Source organism: Ctenopharyngodon idella, chromosome 4, assembly GCF_019924925.1.
Source record: "Ctenopharyngodon idella isolate HZGC_01 chromosome 4, HZGC01, whole genome shotgun sequence".
Classification (NCBI taxonomy): Eukaryota; Metazoa; Chordata; class Actinopteri; order Cypriniformes; family Xenocyprididae; genus Ctenopharyngodon; species Ctenopharyngodon idella.
The window spans coordinates 23,626,590-23,647,480 of record NC_067223.1 but is presented as its reverse complement, the minus strand read 5'-3'; the positions used below and the strand labels follow the sequence as shown (position 1 = coordinate 23,647,480).

At 36.3% G+C, this 20,891-nt stretch overlaps 2 protein-coding genes across 3 annotated transcripts in view; both read right to left on the bottom strand.

Moving 5' to 3' along the window:
- The window catches only part of LOC127511210 (CD209 antigen-like protein C), a 32,194-nt gene extending 19,902 nt beyond the window's left edge, over positions 1-12,292 (bottom strand). The window contains exons 1-5 of one of the 2 annotated variants that reach the window (XM_051891960.1): positions 12,013-12,292; positions 11,373-11,831; positions 11,086-11,213; positions 8,819-8,946; positions 8,406-8,703 (exon numbers count right to left, since the gene is read on the bottom strand). In XM_051891960.1, the coding sequence (XP_051747920.1) occupies positions 8,586-8,703; positions 8,819-8,946; positions 11,086-11,213; positions 11,373-11,831; positions 12,013-12,139 (960 nt within the window). In that variant the 5' untranslated portion in view covers positions 12,140-12,292 and the 3' untranslated portion in view covers positions 8,406-8,585. Of the gene's footprint in view, positions 1-8,405; positions 8,704-8,818; positions 8,947-11,085; positions 11,214-11,372; positions 11,832-12,012 lie in introns of those variants that run through there. The other variant, XM_051891961.1, reaches the window with a different exon arrangement.
- LOC127511454 (C-type lectin domain family 4 member M-like) overlaps positions 1-20,891 on the bottom strand; it is a 173,901-nt gene that overhangs the window by 109,412 nt on the left and 43,598 nt on the right. The gene's annotated exons all lie outside the window — the stretch shown is intronic.

The following is a 20,891-nucleotide window of genomic DNA, read 5'->3' as shown; positions in this document are numbered from 1 at the left end:
ATGTATATAAAACACATATAAATGGATATTTGAATCAGATTACAATGTTTAGAGTACATGTAAACAGATCTGCAATCGAATTCAATTCATTCGGGTTGACGAAAATTGGTGCATGTAAACATAGCCATGTCAGTGTCAGGTCTCGTACAATTAGGCATCGGACGAAATGGCATCAGACAAAAAAAAGGCATCGGACGAAACGGACTGACCATCCTTACTGAAACACAGGCTGAGTAAACATTTTAGTCAGTTTTTTTTTTCTCTCTCCAAAATCATATACAAATGGTTAGTTATTAAATCCTACAATAGCTTCAGAAGAACACAAAGCTGAACCAAACACACTGTAGCTGCTTCTGATCTTCACACAATCACTTCTGAACACCACAGGAATGACATTAGATGACTGAACATGTGCAGACTCTGATGATTTGATCAAAGTAATGAATGTGATTACCTGTACGCTGAAGTGGTTGGTGTGTGTTTGTCTCTGTCCTGAAGTCATGATCTCTCACACATTCTGCACTCTCATAGATTACCACCATCATCTCCACTCTGTCTGTGTTCATTCTCTCAGACTCAGTCCTGATCACATCTTCATAAATACCATCAGACATTTCTGCTCTTTAACCGTCAAACATTAAATGATCTTGTTCCTTGTTTATTGTAGATGTAGTCAGCACTCGTCTTCTTGGCAAACAAACTTGTGGTCAACTTCCCTTTTGTGTGTATATTCAAGTGAAACTCTCCCATTGCTGTAATGTCATGTGATTGACAGGTTGTCCCCCTCTCGCTCCAGTAAACACGTCATCAGAGAAGAGAAGTCATTACAAGACGGAGGGGAAGTTATTTTAATTTAAGATTATGGGGGCAATTTTAAATGTGATGTGCATTGATAAATCATTCATAAATACTGCAATATTCCATAAAAAATAAGAATTGTTGATTTTGATTTTATAGTGACTTATTGGCTGTTGTGGAAAAGTTCTTTATTCTTTCAGTGGTGAGAACAGAGTTCTACAGAGAAGAACACCCTCACCCAGTGCGGCTGCCTTATATACCCCTCTTATTGTTCCTTGTTACCCCAAACCAATCATAACACGTTACCATATTAGGATCATAAAAATTGAAAAAAAGAGAGGTGTCACAGACACGCCAGGCTCTTCACTCACCCAATCACGACGCACTCCTTCACCAGAGTTCTGATCACGCACACCTGACATTCATCACCACCCCTATCAGCAGCACTATAAGAGACACTCACAGCCACACAGTCATTGTCTGGTCTCGTTAACGCATACTTACCCTAATGCTTACCTTACGGACTCCTCGATCAACTACTTACCTGTCTCTAGTGTGTTTCCTAGATCCTCCATGTTCTCCTGTCTTCCATGAGTGTCTCTGTGTGTCTTCAGCTCCAAGGACCATCCACCACCCACGACTCCTAGAAGAAACCAAGTATCAGTATCTCTGTCATCGATCATCACGAACTTTATCTGGCTTCACTCACCTGCTCACTGCTCTGGTTGTCTCAATAAAACATCGTAAACCTCACCTGTGTCTCCGACCTCCTCTGTATGTAACAAGAGGGGTCTAAATCTTAGCAGATGCCTTATTGAAGTCCAAGCTGTCAAGACAAACACATTTGCACCTTTTCCTCACTTCCTTTGTTAGTTTCAGAAGCGCTTCTTAAAAGAGAACAGCATTAGCAGTAATTTTCCACTGTTTTAAATGATACACAAGACAAAGAGAAAAAACAAGAATCAGTGCATCCATTTATAAATCCGGAGAATAAATGATAAGCAATAAAAATTCCTCGTTTAGACGTTTAGAAGAAGCACTGGACTGTGGCAGGTTACTGGGGAAATGCACATTTGGAAAGGAAATATATTTACAGGAACATTTCAGCAGGTTCAAGATGAGATGAGATGTAAACATCCTCAGTTTGGAAATGCATACTGCACACAAATGCACTCTCACACATTTTTTCTGGTCCTTTTCGGTCAAAAATGTCACTTTTTTTTTTTTTGCTTCATTGGAATGGGACGAAACTTGGTGACTTTTGTCGCATTAGCTATGTGAACACAGAAAAAAATCATGGGCATGATTCGAATAGGGTCGTAAAAAAATAGTCACACTTGGCTCCGTCGCGGTCAAAAATGACCGACATACAAATCAGTAACTGTGCAGAAAAAAAGTGCACAGCAATGAAGGGGGGACACTCTAAAATGTCAAGAGTGCAAAATAGACACACCCAACCCCCCCACACACATATATATGAACTAGCACAACTATAACAAAAAGCAAATTTGTGCAAGTGTGAAATAAAAACAATAATTCAGCCACAAATCAGTAAAAAATGAACAGTAAGGAAGATGTTACACTCTAAAACATCGAGAGTACAATACAGAAACACCCACTCATACACACACTCACTTACACATGCAGAGAAACACACACACACACACAAAACACAATATTCACCTGTTCATTTTTGTCACATTTTTATTGAATTTTGCGGTTTTGTGCAGTAAAATGTCCTCCTCTGTGTTCAGGTTTGACTGTAATAAAATTAATGCAAAAACTGACACTACAAATCAACATTTTAAACAGAAAATAAATCTAAACCTTGACAAAAAGTAGTCTTTGAGAATGTCTAAGTATAAATCCAAATCCACAACTCAATATAAATGATGTCTAAAAACACTAGATAATTTATAAGCCACTTTATATAGAACTATATAGGAAACTAGTGGTAAAGTGGTCAAGTTTGTGGCAAAGGGGACATGGAAGGTTCTCCAGCTTGACCCTGGACCAGGCAAACTTTATCAAAATGTCCCTTTTTTTTGGACATTTAAAACTGAATGAATAACCCTTAGGTGCTGCCTGACATTTTGAACCTCAGTGGGACACAGTGGGCACTTAGGCATCCTCTCTCTCCTAATATTATATAAAAACGTTATTACACACTTTTCGTTATTGCTATTAAGCTGTTATTACACAGACCTGTGCCTTTATTACATTGTTATATAGTATTATTATTATTGTTATTATTACTATTGTGAGAAATGTTTATGATCAACTTACCTGAACTGGGGCCTGTTTCATAAAACAAGTTTGCCAAATAAGCTAGGCTTATTTCAGTTAGTCTGATCAATTTGAACCAAATCACCTGACAATAAATCAGACTTACTGAAATAAACCTGGATTATTTGATAAACTTGTTTTATGAAACAGGCCCCTGGATTCATTTAAGACAAAAACTTGTAAATATGCAGGGTATGACATGTAATAACTGTGTAATAACCAATTTGTAACAATTTGTAGTGGCTTTACACAGGCTTTCCATGGATACAGTAATAGGTCATATTTCATAACAACAATGATTTTATAGAGTAATACTTACAGTACAGTGCTCAGGACACAACATCTAACAGTTTCATGTACATTAGAGCTCACAAAATTGCTTAATTGGCTTAAAAATGCATTGTCCACAGAAAGCCTGTGTAGGGCGCAAAGTCCCTTTAAGACAAGTCATTTCACTCAGCGGCCATCTTTGAAATGTCTCTTGGGCATTCAAGTGCAGCTCCTATGTCTTTGAATGGGGAAACATCAAATTCTCTAAAGCTGTTTGCCAAGCTTTCGATTAAATTTAATATTTGAAATCTGACAACAACTGTTTCATAAATTTTGTTTCTAAAAATTCGAATCACGACAAAAAAAAAACAGTATTTTTTCAGGCTGGATCAAGCTAATGCGTATGCGCAGTCCTAAATGCGCGTCTCTTGTGCCTCATTTCGGAGGCGCGCGTCTGACTGTTTCTAAAGGAACCGGAGCTTCTAACAGCCGCTGCAGTGACGCGATGACTTTATTTATTTATTTATTTTTTATTTTAATTGGGACAGTGCACATTAATCAACAAATCAGCAATAAGCATCAGTGTAAATATGCCGGAATTAGCACAATAGCTAAATTTCATCCGTTGTCCTAAGGCAGGTATCATAAAACACAAAATACAGATTACTTACAAACATAACAACATGCATGTAGACATATTACACAGAACAACAAAAACTAAGTACAAACAGCAGTCACATAAAGGTTAAAAGGCCACTATGAACAGACATCCAATGAGAAAATTATTTACATATGGGTACATCGCTGGTTTGATTTCAGCTAGTGTTTAAGGTTTTTTTAAAGGTTAAGTAATTGTCACAATTCCTAACTTGAACTGGTAATGTATTCCATGACTGTGTGCCTCTGATAGACACCACCATTTGGCTAAATTTAGTTCTGCGCCATTGTACATTACAGTCTCCTCTGGTTAATGCTCTAGTATTTACTTTAATGTTAGTTTTTTTATTTATAAAGTCTCTTAATGGTGACGGGCAAGCCCATTCAAAACTTTAAAAATGAGACAGACATCCAAAAACATCTAATAACTATCAAGATCTAAAATATTATATTTACTTAGAATATTACAGTGATGAAAATGTATAGGCTTCCTGTCTAGAATTTTCAATGTTTTCTTGAAGAGAGACTTGAGGGGTTTTAAAATGCTCTTGGTTGTATGAGACCAGGTTGTATAACAGTAAGTTATGTGAGTAAATATCATTGCATGCATATAAGCCTTTGCTGACTCAACAGTAAGAAAAGGCCTTATATGTTGGAAATTTGACAAGTTAAATTTTATAATATTTGAGATTTTTTTACATGTTGCTTAAATGTCAGATGTGGATCAAAGACCGCACCAAGATACTTAAATTGTTCTACCACATCTAGTCTCTCTCCACTGACTAAGACAGATGGCTCTGGCCCCTCCGCTGGCTGCCGTGAGAAGAACATGCAGACAGTTTTTGTAGTATTCAAATGTAAACATGAGTTTCGGAGCCAATGGGACATTGGTACCATAGCCCCAGAAAGTATTGCAGCAGCTTCTTGTTTTGTTTTTGCATGAGTATACAATACTGTATCATCAGCATATAATTGCATTTTAATATTTGAACAGACATTTGGTAAGTTATTAACATAGAGACTGAACTAAATCGGTCCCAGTATTGAGCCTTGTGGGACTCCAGCAGAACAAGTAAGATAAGATGACTGTGAATTTCCTATTTGTACAGCTTGTTTTCTGTCTGACAAATATGATTGCATCCAACAATGTGCTCTTTCAGAGAAATTAAAATAAGTCAATTTAGCAAGAAGCACATTATGATTAATGGTATCAAAGGCTCGTTTCAAGTCCAAAAAAACAGCCCCTACAAAGCCGCCCTGGTCTAAGAGGCTTTTTAAATTCTCAAGAAAATAACAAGTGGCTGTTTCTGTAGAATGATATTTACGAAATTCAGACTGCATTGGATGGAGAGGGGTATCACCACTGTTTAGGTGTTCAATTAACTGTGAAGCAACCCATTTTTCAGCTATTTTTGAAATTATTGGTAGAATGCTTATTGGGTGAAAATTCTCTGGTTTTGTCTTATCACCAGCCTTAAAGACTGGGATAACCCTAGTAGTCTTCCATGTTGAGGGCACTATTCCGTTTTATAGATAGATTTATCAGGTGTGCAATTGGGCTTGCAAAAGCCTCTTTATGGAATTTTAAAAGATCATTAGTGAAACCAAAAGTATCTCTGGCTTTTGAACTTTTTAAAGATGAAATTATTTTTATAACATCAGGGACAGATATATCCTGTATACTAAATATTGGTTTATTAGCATCTAGAGGCTTGTATGTGATGTCTAGGCATTTAAAATGCTTTGTCAGATCCTCAACTGAGCTAATAAAGAATCTGTTAAAGCTATTAACAGTAATGTCCAAATTATCAGTTAGCATACCATTAACTTGAAGTTGCAAATCTTTGAAATTTACACCATTATTTCGTCCTAACAGATCATTTAATTTTTCCTATATTAATTTTCCATTTCCATTTGTCCCTTTAATTATTTCAGTAAAGATATTTGCTTTAGCTTTATGGATCCGATTTACAACTTTATTTCTAAGTGATGTAAAAATCTGACGGCCACTTGTAATCCCTGTTTTTAAAGATTTTTTAAGTGCACAATCTCCCTCTTTCATTAATTTCCTAATGTCATCATTTAGCCAGGGAAGGTTTTTTCTTCGTTGTTTATATTCCCCCCTTTTTTATAAAATGGGCTAAAATGTCTTTGACGCTTTTAATTAAGATGTCAGAACTAGCGTCAATATCATTGTTGTTCAATACATTCATTTTTCAGATTTTGTTGATCACCTTTGGGTATAAAGTGATAATGAGTAACTCTAGTAGGTGTCATTAAGTGCTGTCTCTTAATTTTTCTTGAGCACAAAATAAAATTGTGATCAGAGAGTCCAGATAGAAAATTAAAAGTCTTAGAAATTCTATCAGGCTTATTAGTAAATATTAGATCAATTGTTGTTTTTGACATATTTGTTATTCTTGTTGGTCCTTTTATAGTCTGTGTTAAATTATACTTGTCTGCAAGTTGTTTCAGTTTCTTTCTGTCTGACTTATTGTCCCAATTGATATTAAAGTCACCCATAAAAATTATTTCCCTTTTAGAATTACATTGTTTTAAAATTGTCTCAAATTGATCATAAAATATATCCTTTGCAGAGGGAGGTCGATACATACAAATCACTATGAAAGACATTGCTGTAGACAGTGTTATATTCAGACCAATACATTCAACATTAACTTCTACTGTCCACCTAATTAATTCACATTTAAAATTGTCCCTAACATAAACCAATACTCCCCCGCCTCGCCCTGTTTCTCTGTCTCTTCTGAATACATTGTATCCTGGAATGTTGACGGCTGCTGAAGACGATGAATGAGTCAACCAACTTTCAGATATTCCTAATATATCAACATTAGATTCACTTAATAATTGTTCCATTTGCTGTTTTATTAACAATACTGCGAATATTAATATGGCCCAAAAAGACCTTTTGGTTTTGATCGTGAATCCCAAATAATTTTAGCATTATTAAGAGTTTGAAAGAAATGCATTTTATGTTGTTTCTTAATTACTGGATTCAAGGATTTTAATTTTACAATAGCAGAGGAATGTTTTTGTACAATCAATGGAGGTGCAATGATGATATATCGTAAATTAAATCACAAATGTGCAGTATATGTTGTCCTTTTTCATACTATATATACAGAACACAAAGGGGAAATAAAATAATCATGAGGAAAAGATCACAGCGACTGAAAAGATCTCTTGCCATAGATATTCTTGTTATAACATGTCACAGTAAAACACCAAGCAATACGTTATTCTCATGATGTCTGAAAATAAAACATGAAAGAAAAATTAACAGATCAATCAGTCAAACTGACGAATAAGCTTTATTTGTAGCGCAGCCTTAGAACATTCTTTTTTCAGTTAACATTCTTTGTGTTAAACTTTTTTAATTTTTAAAGAAAAAAAAAATGACTGTGCACATTATAAGCGTTTGGAACTATACTAAATGATTACTGTGTTCGTAAAGCCTGGCCTGGAGTTTCGCCAAGTCCTTCCTTAACTGCTCTCTCTTTTCTGTCAAGTTTTTACTCAGACTTAGCCAATAGTTTGCCTCTTTCTCGGTTTGAAACAGGTTGTTTTGCAGCACCATTAATATCTTTGGTTTAGAGACAATGGATTTTGACAGTATGAATTTAGAAAAATTAAAAGTAAGCAGTGATAGTTTTTAAGCAGATACAAGTAAAATATTTGGCATCCAACCTGTGACAAAACATAGCTGAAAACCAATCAGTGAAGACAATTTCCTCAATTTAAGTTATTTAAATTCTGTATATTTCCTCCTTTATTTCTACTTTTTAACACTTTTATCATCATACTTTGCAAATGGCACAGTGGGAAGTTTTATTTTTTATGTGCATTTTACATACAAACTCTATTAAAACATTTCATATGGGGATTTCTGTTCAAAACTATGTTTATCAATATAAAAAATTAATTAAATCACAGAGAGATTTACAGCTTGTACCGGAGACCTCTACGCCGAACTTGAGCAAGTAAACACATTTGGAAGCTTGTGAGTCGTGCGCACAACTAGTTCTGTTTCGTTCCGCTGGCCTAAAATCTAGTACTTCCACCTTGTGTTGACATTGTGAAACTGCACGTTTTGTAAACTCTGCATGGCGGGCCATGTACAATAAATTTTAATGGACAAATTTTTAATAGAAATCCATCCCTGGGCCGCAGTTTGGACACCCCCGCTTTAGGGTCTCCACAGATTTGTTTAATATATTTTGATCTTTTGTGTTCTTCCGTAGTTTTGATGACTTACAAAATCTAGAAATCATTTTATTATTAATATTAAAAAAAAAAGAGTATTATTAATACAAAAAAGAGTAGGTATGTGTATTCAAAACCAAGAGATTTGTTATTTTAAATCTAGTTTATTACAGAATAACAATAAAACAAAAAGCTGTTACAATATTATGTAATAATAGGCAACTTGATCAAGCATGTGTGTTTGTAAAGTAATATATTAGGCCAACCTAAGTATTTATTGAAATGTATTTCAATTTTATCAGTAATTCAAGAAAATAAGAAGATGTTGTAATGTTACATTTGGGTTCCTAGGGTAAAAAACTCTTCTCACAGATCCATGGATAAGCAGCATTACATGAATCATAAAACCACCATGAGTAATGACTTAGAACACAGTTCTGTCCTGGCTCTCCATACACCCAGAACCTGAAAGAACAGATCAGCATTAGATGTTCAGTGCTGCTTCCTGTGTGATATGATACTGACTGTGAGATATGATCATTTATTAGATAATAATTAGTTAATCTCAGTGATTTCTCACCCAGAGGTCAGTGTGCTGCCATCAACCCATTCCAATCTGCCCTCTTCATTACTGTCAGTCAGACCAATCCAGAAACCATAATAACCAACATGGATTATTCCAGATGCTATCATGTTCTCAACAACATGCTGTGAAGGATAACACATTCATATCATAAACTAACAATAAACACATTTCAGCAGACTGTCTCTCTCTTAGCAGCTAAACACCACAACACACACACACAAGCCTTGGTCTCACTGTTTATAGCAATGTATATTTACTGAAATGTAAAATATTGACGTATCGACAACATATCGGGCCAACATAAGTATTTATTATTACATATTTACAGCTATAGAGACAACAAATATTTACTGATCTTTTATATTTATATATATTTATATAGTTATATTTTTACCATTTTATAGACATATTTTAAATGCCTTAACCCTTACCCCACATGTCACCCCATGCAAATTTGACGTTGGGATTTGACGTTTGCGGTCACTACTGAGGATGGAGACAATGGTTGTTAAATAAAGGCTTAAATTTGGGTCTACAATCATATGGATTTCAAAGACTTGGATTACAGCACACAAACAAAATGCTCTTTTGCTTTTTATGATCAATTTATGTTTTCTAGTTTGTACTGTATTTTGTGGTCATTTTTGGAACCATAGCAATATGTTGAGAAAACTCCTTGTCCCACGTCAGACAAAAGAAATATTACACAAGTAATGCTTAAACAATTGCAGAAATGTTATTCATTTTAAGGTTTTAAAACATAGACTTAACATTTTGCAATATTTTGAAACGAGTTGGCAGAATCACACAGAACAGAATGAAATGTTATCATTTCAAATCAAGTAAATGTGTCAACTGCTTTAAAACAATCTCATTGATAATAAATAGAATAGAATCAACCAATTATTTCCATGAAATCAGTATTCATAAAAGTATTTGGAAACATCTGTACTTCTGGAAGGTTATTTATTTGTACAAGTCCAAATCTAGGAAAGCTGGGAGATTTTGTAAAATGCAATAAAATCAAGAGTCATTTGTTAATTCTCTTTTAACTTTATTTAACTGACAAAAGTACAGAGAAAAGATTCCAGTATTTTTCAGTGACCAACTTCATTGTATTTTGTAAATATAAACACATAAACACATAAAAAGTTATGACAGAGGCAAAATAAAAGTGAAAATCCGGGTTGAACTGTTTTAAAACAGTCCACAATTAACAGGTGAATAAGGGTATCATGTTTGGGTGTAAAAGACATGTCAACACTGAAAAAAAAAAAATTAATAAAATCCTCGTAACAATTTGGATTAACACATTTAAAGTAAATTTTACTTATACTGCTCTGCACAATTTACCTGTTATAATCAAGTAAAGTCTACTTACTATTGGACTTAACATTCATAAAGAAATTAAGCAAATATTACTTAATTATATTTAATTTATTTAATTTCACATATAGAATTAAGTAAAACTACTTAACTAAGTTGAGTAAATTTAACAAAATTAACTTTTTACTCAAATAATATAACACTGAATTAAATCATGCTTTTAAAGTGTACGTTTTCCTTAGAAACATCTTAGTAAATGATACAATAGATATCGTGCAGACACCATATCTACTTAATAGAAGTAATGCGGCACCTGAACACAGAGACTTCAATACTTGGTAAACAATAAACAATGACGTAACATTCGATGGATCGTTTTTGAGTATTAATGTCATTTTAGAAAATTCCAAGTTACTAATCCAAACAACAAAAGCAATGATAAAATAGTGTAAATACAGCTAGAAAACAGCGAAAAATAAACCTTAATAATTATTCGTGTCCCAGTGCATGAAGGGAACACCAGTATCAGAAAAGTTGAGTAGGTTTTACTTTATATCGCTGACATTTACGCTTTAATTTCTGCAAGCTTGAATTGAGTAGTAATATAGAATTTAGCTATTTCATGTAGAAATTACATTTGTTTTTTCTGTTGTATTTACTTCACCACAGAATCATTTTCATCAGTGTATGTGGATTCAAACGCACTACACTTTTAGATTAAAATTTACTTAATATTTCTAGGTTTATGTGCAGTGACTATAAAATGTAAATATTAAAAGCAAATACATAATAAGAGTTACTTTCTCCACCTAGTTAATTTATTACATGAATTAAATGTGTATATATTTCAAACTATATATATATATATATATATATACACACACACACACACTCATGAGATTACTTTGCACACTCACACACTATTTTTCACTCACGTGTTCCTCTCTGTTGTTTATGATGATCAGATCTGCTCCTCTCTCTGTACAGTATCTTCTGCTCTCAGCCCAGTTCTTCTCCTCAGAAGAAATGAAGTAAAGACTTGATTGATAGTAAATCCATCCATCTGTAAACACAACCAGTTTAGCTTATTACAACTACTAGCTTATTATTCCCAATTACACTTCATCCCATATCTTATAAAGAAACATAGGCTCAAAGATTATATATTGTGTCTGTTACACAGCAAATGACTACACAGACTAAAGAAGCTTGTTCTATTTACCACTCAGAAGTTCAATTATCAGCTGGATTCTCTCTTCTGTTTGGTTGGTAATCTTGGATAGTAGCTGATATTTCTCTCTTGTGAGGTTGGCAATCTTGGTTAGTAGCTGGTCTTTCTCTTCTGTGAGGTTGATAATCTTGGTTAGTAGCTGGTCTCTTTCTTTTGTAAGGTTAGTATTGTTAGTTAGTAGCTGGTCTTTCTCTTCTGTGAGGTTGATAATCTTGGTTAGTAGCTGGCCTTTCTCTTCTGTGATATTGGTAATCTTGGTCAGAACCTGGTCTCTCTCTTCTGTGAAGTTGGTAATCTTGATTAGTAGCTGGTCTCTCTCTTGAATGAGCTGCTTTCTCTCTTGAGTGATTGTGACACACCGCACAATGGCTGCAGTCAGCAGAAGAACACACAGCAGCACCAAACACACTGCAGCTGCTCTGTAGTGTCTAATCCTCACATAATCACTTCCTGATAATAAAAGATATGATTTGAATCTCTTCATTAGCTTTTTTTTTTTTTTACAGCACAACTACATACCTTATTTAAAAACTTTACTTTTTTAAGAGTACTGCTTGTGCCTTCAAATATGTATATATAGATTTGTGCTATTATTATTCTTGAGTAAAGTATTAATGATTAAACTCCTTACCTGTAAGTTCAGGTGGCTGTAGTCTCGTTGTTCTCAAGTGTCCTGTGTCTTCTGTGATTTCACCTCTTATAGCATCAGCATTTTCATAGATATTGTCAGTCTTCATTTGTCTCACTTCTCTGTCCATTTTCTGAGTCGTGCTTTTATTTACTTTCAGAAAGTTCCAGTGAAGATGAGAGTTTTCTAAAATAATCTTTATTTTATTTTAGTTACGAACTAACAAATAAAATAAAAAAATAACTAATACTAGCGGCTCTGAGGTGGACCTTATTATATTCCTGATATCTGTCCTGGTGTGTGGAAAGGTTTTAAGTATTTATATGTACAGGAAGTACAGCTCACCACAGAATGTCACACAGGGCCACACATGAGTACTGAAAGAAGTTTAATGATCTGGAACCTGTTTGATTATTCAAAACATTTTGGCCAAACTTTCCAAAACTGATATTTCTGGATGGTTAAAAATTACTTTCTACTGAAACACATCATTATTAAAAAGTGAGTTGTAATGGAAGACATAGCTTCAATGCAGTGGGGAGAGGAGCCAGAATCTGTTTCAACAGTCCTGAACACGAAGCTCTCCTAGGATGCTGATCTCCTGGAGCACCAAAAGGTCCTAAAATCTGGCACACAAGGATGAGGCCCAGAAATAGGTGCAGAAGGTCCTTAATCAGGGCCCGTATATATAAATCAGAGGAAATGAAGTAAAGACTGGATTGATAGTAAATCCATCCATCTGTAACACAACCAGTTTAGCTTATTACAACTACTAGCTTATTATTCCCAACTACACTTCATCCCATATCTTATAAAGAAGCATAGGCTCAAAGATTATATATTGTGTCTGTTACACAACAAATGACTACACAGACTAAAGAAGCTTGTTCTGTTTACCACTCAGAAGTTCAATTATCAGCTGGATTCTCTCTTCTGTTTGGTTGGTAATCTTGGATAGTAGCTGGACTCTTTCGTTTGTAAGGTTAATAATATTATTAGTCAGTAGCTGGTGTGTCTCTTCTGTAAGGTTGGTAATCTTTGCTAAATCCGCTCAGACTAAAATTTTAAACTTAAGTGTGTCAAAATTCTAAGAATGACGTAATTTTACTCTTATTCCTAGACTTAAGGATAAGTATGATTCATAAAGTTTCCTAAGAGTCTAAGACTAGGTCTCAGCTCCTAAATTATTTAGGAGAGCTGGAGAGGTCTCTTAACCTAGTCAGGAGTAACAAGATGGCAGCAAAGAAGAGGAGACACACGCTCTCCAATAAAGTTAAGAAGTACTGGAGTTTTATGATGACATGGAGTTGATAAAATGATATAAACTTGATTGTCAATTCTTTTTGTAACTGACCTAATAAGAAATGTAATAACTTAAAACAAATGTAATACATTTATTAAATATTACTTAAACAATAATTAATATGTTTAATGCATTTTAATACATTTAATGACTTTGAATAAACTTTTAATAACTTTAAATGTAACAACTTCTCCCACTCTACAAATCAATGCTCTGACTGTAGAAATAAAATAGTAATTCCCTTTTTTGGTAACTAAAAATGCAGCAGTGCACAGGTAATGACTTAAACCCATCAGTCCACAGTAAACAGGCTCTTAAATAGTACTATTGCTAAACTTACCACTCCAAACATAGTGGCCAAAATTGATGTACAAAGTTTTTTTTTTTTTTTTTTTTTAATGACCCTACAATTTTGCTTAAACCATCAAAATATGAGGAAAATATTTTTATTTAATATACTATTTAAATGTTTTAAAATGTGAGGTAATAATAAAACACTAATGTCAGGGGTTGCTTGCGCAGGAAACACTCGACGAAAGAGATATATAAGTCTTTACTAGAGAAATCCAACAGGAACAGGCAGAACCGCAACACAACTCACGAAAGATGAGACCGGACAATGAACATAGGGAAAACAGGAACTTAAATACAAAGAGCAATTAACCAAAATGACAAACAGCTTACGGAGCTGCAGCGACGACCCCCCGAGGTGGAAGCAGGGATCCGGAGGCCTGAGGTTGAGCTGGAGCGACCGAAGGCGGAGGTGGAGCCTGAGGGAGGGCGGAGGTGGAGCCTGAGGGAGGGCCTGTGCCAGGCTATTTGTTCTTCATGCTAGTAAATGCTAAATCTACAGGTACATTGTCGAGAACGACAGTAAAGTAGCGTGATTTGCTAAGGCAGCAAACTTTGCATGCAATCTATATGGATGGATGCAGTCAGTTTTGACTGCAAATTGTGTCTGTTTAGAAATACATGCTCAGTTTTAATGTTATTTTAAGGTCGAGAAGAATTTAATGAACGGCAAAACTCAGCATTTTGTTCGCGTACCCCCTTCTTTCACCTCACGTACCCCAGTTTGGGAACCACTGACTTAAGCCATAAGCAACTGTGTTCACGAGGATATTCAATGTTTTACGTGCATTTTTAACTTTTTTGCATGTGGCCGTTCAGGCGCAAATAGATGTGGAAGAGAACGGCATTCGGTGTTCATGTGCATCTACCTGGCTCTGTGTGTGTCCGACCAGAAAACAGCCGCACGTTCAGAATTGAGTTCTCTTTTGTGTCTTCATGCACTCAAATAGTTTAAAATCACTTAAATGTTAAAACTGGCAGGACCTAAAACACTTTCAAATGATAAACTTATATTGTATGATGGTCAAACTTAGCAATTAATCTGAGAATCACGTGCGTTTTGAACTGTGGTCTGTACGGATTACCGATCCCCACTAGACATCGCGCATCCGCGATAGACACATCGCAATATTAATGCCAAAATGATATATCATGCGGGACTGCCGCTTTTACTTTTATTTTATGTTTGTTTATTTATCAAAGTATTGTTGTACATTTGCCGGTTCCCTCCTTGCCCTTTGGTTAACTGCTACTTAGTCAGACTAGTTCTTAAGTTAATATGCAACTCTGTTAAGTTTATGCAACTGGCACCAGAAGACAAAGCTGTTTGTAACGCCTCCTTCAGGTCACCAGGACACCACAGCTGAATGGACACCCAGGTGAGTTAAACAAGAGGAAACGTGGACCAGTACCTCTAGGTTCATAAGGAGCAGTAGTGAGAGATTGAAAGAACAGACAGCCAACAAAGGTAAGTTCAAATTATATTGGAAAATTTTTATCAAGGTAAATGATAAATGAAATGAATTAACAAATTTTTTCTCTTTCAGGTAAAAGCAGAAACAATGAAAAGATTGATGATCAACAAAATAACAATGAAATTACTGATTAACAATAAATGCAAGAAAAATAAATAAACTGGGCTCTGGGTTTGCTTTCTTATTAGAATGATCTGTTATTTATCCTTCTTTAATCTCTTTTTCTTTTAGGACTTATTCCTTTTAAATCTTTTTGAAATCAAGGTTGTAGTATATTATTTCTAGTTCAATATTTTTAGTATTAGTATAGTTTAGTATATTTAGTATTGCTAATTTAATTTTCTTTTTACCTATTCATCTTTTTGTGTTCTAATTATTTATTTAAACCGTTTTAGATTTTAGGTTCCTTAACTGAAACCTACACTGGTCTATGTCTCTCTCCTGATAGGTCGGCAGTGAACTCCACCTTACATTCTCTTAAAGGAAACGTAACATTCAACCATGTACATTTCTTACATTCTCAACATAATAACAAAATAACAAGAAAAATAACAAGAAAAAGAAATCACTCTTCTTGATCATTTATGAGAAGTTTTAACTTTGCATTTATGAATTTAGATATTCACTTTTTTTTTTTTTTAGTAACCCCTCTGGCTTACCATTTTTTCTTAATCTTATTTCTATTTGTAATCACTCTGGGTTACATGTTACCTAAATGAGACATAAGAGAATAATCAGCACTTGTATCCTGAGCTTGGAGAAAACTCTGTCAGAACCATAGCCTTGTGGGCAACACTTCAACATTGAGGGACAGCAGCACCTCAGACAGCATGAGTTTGAGTCCCAGCTAAAGGTACTTTCCTGCTCCTGTTTTCTTCTGACCTTCTCCCATTGTTTCCTGTCTCTCATCCTACAATCCTGTCCATTAAAGGTGAAAAAACCCAATGTCATTAAAAAAAAAAAAAAAACCTCTGAAGATATTTTTACAATAAAGAGATCTCTCGTTACTCATTTTGGACTGCTTTCTGTCAGAACTTTGTCATGACTCAGTTGTCTACTTTTATTTCTCCTAAGGAATTTTAGGAGAAACATCTGAGACAGTGTTGATACTACAATGAGAGATGAATGAGAATCACAACTAAGTCTCATGAGCTTAGAAATAGCAACCTCTGAGCAATAAAATTTTCCTATAAAGAGACAGATAAAACATAAAGAGATGTTTTATCTGTCTTCCATCACTCTCTCAGATTTGACACTTTTTCTCTCAGATATTTCTCATGTCTCATTTCTGTCTACTCTTATTTCTTATTTAAGGAATGTTAGAAGAAACATTTGAAACTGTTGATACTAAAATGAGGTATATATGAGAATCACAACTAAGTCTCATGAGCTTAGGAATAGCAACCACTAAGCAATAAATTCTTTCCTATTGGTAGACTCAGATCATGGAATCAGATCATTGTTGTTATTCTGGACAAACCAGAGGCTCAGAACGGTGCGGTTTATCTGTGGCTGCCTTACCTGTAACAGGCCAGAGACTCAGAACGTGATTGTATCTGTCTGTTAATGATTCATGGAATAAACAAAAGACCCAGAAGTTAAATCTGTTAATGTCTCACTGGATAAACCAGAGACCAAGAACAAGGAAAGTCTGTTGAAAGGGTACATTTATTCTTTTCCGATGAGGAGGAGCTTCACAAATACTGTGTGGCACTCAGTTATAAGTCCTTTAAAGTGTATTTAAAGATTTACCAATGCATTTTTCACTTTCCAAACCACCACTAGAATACCTTTGGCAATATTCTAAACAAATAGAGTCCAAACAAGATGGGAAAAGGTTGAACTGTCATGCATTCATTCATTTGTACAATAACAGCTGAATTTGTGTGAGATGTTCCACTACAAATAGCTGAGAATACTTATTTCTTTGAATAAGTATGAAAAGGATGTGTGTAGTTTACATTAGTTTAAAGTTTTCCAAACATAGTTATGAATGGATTTGGATGGATCATTGTGGTCTCTCTTTGTGTCACCCACTGCTGCTGAGGTCCTGAGGAATTTTTATGGCAGTCACTGGCCAACCTTAAGCCCCAGGTATACTTCACTTTCCGCGCCCGGACGCTTCTCGCGTGCAGTTGCGTCTGCGCATCTTTCAAAGTATACTAAACCACGAATGCGCGCGGATGACCGAGTTCGACACACGCGCAGTACAATTTTTTCTATACTTTAACTAGACATCGTGTCATCAACGGGACATTCGCTGGGCAGGATCAGAGAAGAAAAATAGTGCATCCACCATTGCAACAGAAGTTCAGAAGATACACCAAGAGAACAGGAATCAAAAACAATGGAGAAAGCATGCTTCTGAGTTTACTCGTCTTGTTTTTGAATCGCTCTTTACACACTCTTCTTCGACGACTGCACGTTGTGCTCAGTACTGTGCGTATTGCCACCTAGTGGACTCTTCTGTCCTGTTTGTGCATGTGCTGTTGCATGCGCACTTTCTGCGCGGTCTCGAAATTTGGGCTGCATGCGGATGGGGTGTGCGGCTGGCCGCAAGCCCTCCGCATGACGAAAATTATACCCGAAGTATAATTTTCCGAAGTATACCCGGGGCTTTAGGAATTAGTCTCTAGATAGGTGAAGGGCAAAATCTGCATTTGGGACCAATGAGAAGTCCTGTCCTTCCTGGGCTTGGTACCAGAGGTCTTCTTCTTGCCCTCTAAAAGGGAGTCTGGCTGTTGTCCTAGCATCTTTATCTGATGGCATAGGACAGTTTGTTTGTGTTAGTCCACCAAGATCCAATCAAATTGCAACAATCCATTGTCCACTGTTACAGACAGAGAGAGGCCCGGCCATAAACCAGGCCCTGGAATGTGCTGTTCACTACAGTGCTGGTGCAGCTCTATTTTTCTGACAGATTATGCAGAAGGTGACAGTAAATCCAGAGTTTTATTTGTGTAGGCGTCTTTTTTCCACAGTGATGGCAGTGTTTATAGCAATGCTAGTTTGTTGCTAGCAGTGCTAGTGCTAGTTTGAGACAACTTAGCTTGAACCGCACAGTCTTTCTTAGTTTGCAGGTTGCAGAGTGAAGACAGATGAAGGCTGATGATGATCTCAGGTAAGTAGCACAGGTAGGTAGCCAGGTAAGTTGTAGCATGAGGTAACAACAACAAGACTAGACACTGTGATAGGGAGAACGACTGCTTATGAAAGGTGAGATAAATGAGAGGTGCTGATGAGGGTGATCCTAAACAGGTGTGGTGATAGTGAAGTGAGTGCAGGTGAACAGAAGGAGGGATGATGGGAAGTGTAGTGTTTGAGGGTGTCAGAGCTGGTGACCGTGACAGGTGAAACATTAAAAGAGAGGATAACAGAACATAGAAGTGCAATAAACAGAAAGGATCTAAGGGGTCCTTCATGTTTTTTACCCTGCCTTTGATGTCTGCTTGCGTTTATATTGTTTTTCATCTGGACTATCCAATACTGCTGTTGCCCAGTTGTTTAAATTTTCATGTCTTTTCATGAAATTTTCATGGTCTGTCATTTTGTTGTTGTTAGGCCTGTGTGCTACATAGGTACTGTATACTATTACAGTTATCTACACAAAGTGATATGGAGCTGTAATGCCTGGAACTACTTCAGCCGTGTGTTTCCCTGAAAATAACTGCACACCTTAGAACGTTCATCAACCAATCAGATTCAAGCCTTTAACAGCCTGTAGTTTGTCCTGTGACAACCGGCTGAATGTACATTATCCCTCACGTAAACTTCTGTGCCTATTCTATATAATAACAATGTAACAATAAACAATAATATAAAGAAATATGAATGCATATTAATAACATATTGGTGGAGCCACGTGTGAACAAACTGCTTGATTGGCTGCATAATAAAAAAAAATTGTCATCTGTCATTAGAATGGGGTGGTTTAGTTCAGATTTTCTGAAGAGATTCAATCGCTTTTTATGATGAAAAGATTTAATTTAGGCTTTTATTCACAAATAAACATTGATCAGTGAACATAAGCAGAAGGTCAACCGAACATAAAGAACGCACAAGAATAAACCTCTTCCAAAAGCTCAAATATGCTGCATAACACACAAGAATGAACCTTATTGATTTAACCACAAGAATTAACCATATGGATTAGTTTTCTGAACTTTTTGAAGTGTCAAAGTTTCATTTGCAAAGGCAGTCTATGGAAAGAAATCTGACTGCATTCTATCATCAAAAAAATCTTAATTTGCAAAGATGAACTAAGGACTTGCAGGTAACCCTTTAAATACATAATTTTTCTCAAATAGCAGGTGTTCACCTGATAAAATACTGAAGAATAATGATCATTTTATTTTCACACTGAAGACCCATATTAATCATTCTTTGCAAATGCAACAGATGTTAGTTTAAATTCTAGTTTTCTTCCAAATTTGCTGTGTAATAGCCAATATGTTTTTACTCCAATAAAACAAATTGAATCTAAATGGTGTGGATGTATGCTCTAATTATAGCTACTTTTTAGCACCCAGATGATTTCCTCAGAACAGAAGTGATTACTTTAAATGTTATAATTTAAAAGAAAAAATCTATGGGAGTGAGATTCTTCTGCACACGTTAAAATTATGAATTTATTATTCACCAAAGTCATCTGGTTTAGAGATGGATTTGGACCGATTAATGTTGGATTATTGTTTATTTTAAAAAGAACGTTACAAGGCGCAGTCCTGATTAAGTAAGCAGCAGTTATGAGAAACACCATCTGTGAAATATGTTAGACGATACACACATCTACCAGTGTTTATGCAGAGGCTAGCCTCGCTCCGCCTATACAGTTTAAAGGATATATGTGTTACGTACAGAAGGGAGCGGAGACACAGGTAAGGGTTAACAGGTTTATTTCAGGTAAAACAGAGCGTGAAGCAGAGTGCAGGTGAGTAGAAGCAGATGATAAGGTCGATGAGACGTAGAACTGGAACTGATACTTGTCTGTGTATTCTAGGAAGCGTGGATGCCGGGAGACGTGGAGCAGATGAACACACTGGAGATTCACCGGAGACGAGGAGACACAAGGGATCACAGAAGACGCTGGAGACAGGTAAGTAGTCGGGTAACGGGAGTCCTGGAGGTAATTAAACACTGGTATGTGTCAACGAGACCGGACAGTGACTGAGTGATCTGGCGTGTCTTTTATGTGGCTGTGGTGATGAGTGTGAATGAGCGTCAGGTGTGGCTTGTCAGTACTCAGGGGAGGGAGTGCGCAGTGATTGGGTGAGTGTAGAGCCTGGCGTGTCTGTGACATTACCCCCCCCTCCACGGTCCGCTCCTGAGGACCGCGGACCCCGACGTCGTGGTGGTCGACCTCTGCCTCGGGGAGCTGGCTTGTTGGGATGTCTGGCGTGGAAGTCGTCAAGGAGGCTGGGATCCAGAATATCATTCCTCGGGACCCATGAACGTTCTTCGGGACCGTATCCCTCCCAGTCCACTAGATACTCAAGGGACCCACCACGACGCCGGGAGTCCAGAATGTCTTTCACCTGGTAGGCTACCCCGTCTTCCGCGATGAGTGGAGGAGGGGGATCCTCGGTGTCGCCAGGCTCTGTGGAGGGAAGGACAGAGGGATGGTGAGGTTTAAGGAGTGACACATGAAAAAACTGGGTGAATGCGATACTCAGGAGGGAGTTGCAGGTGATAGGTGACGGGGTTGACTTGCCGGATGATGGTGAAGGGGCCAACGAACCTAGGACTCAGCTTCC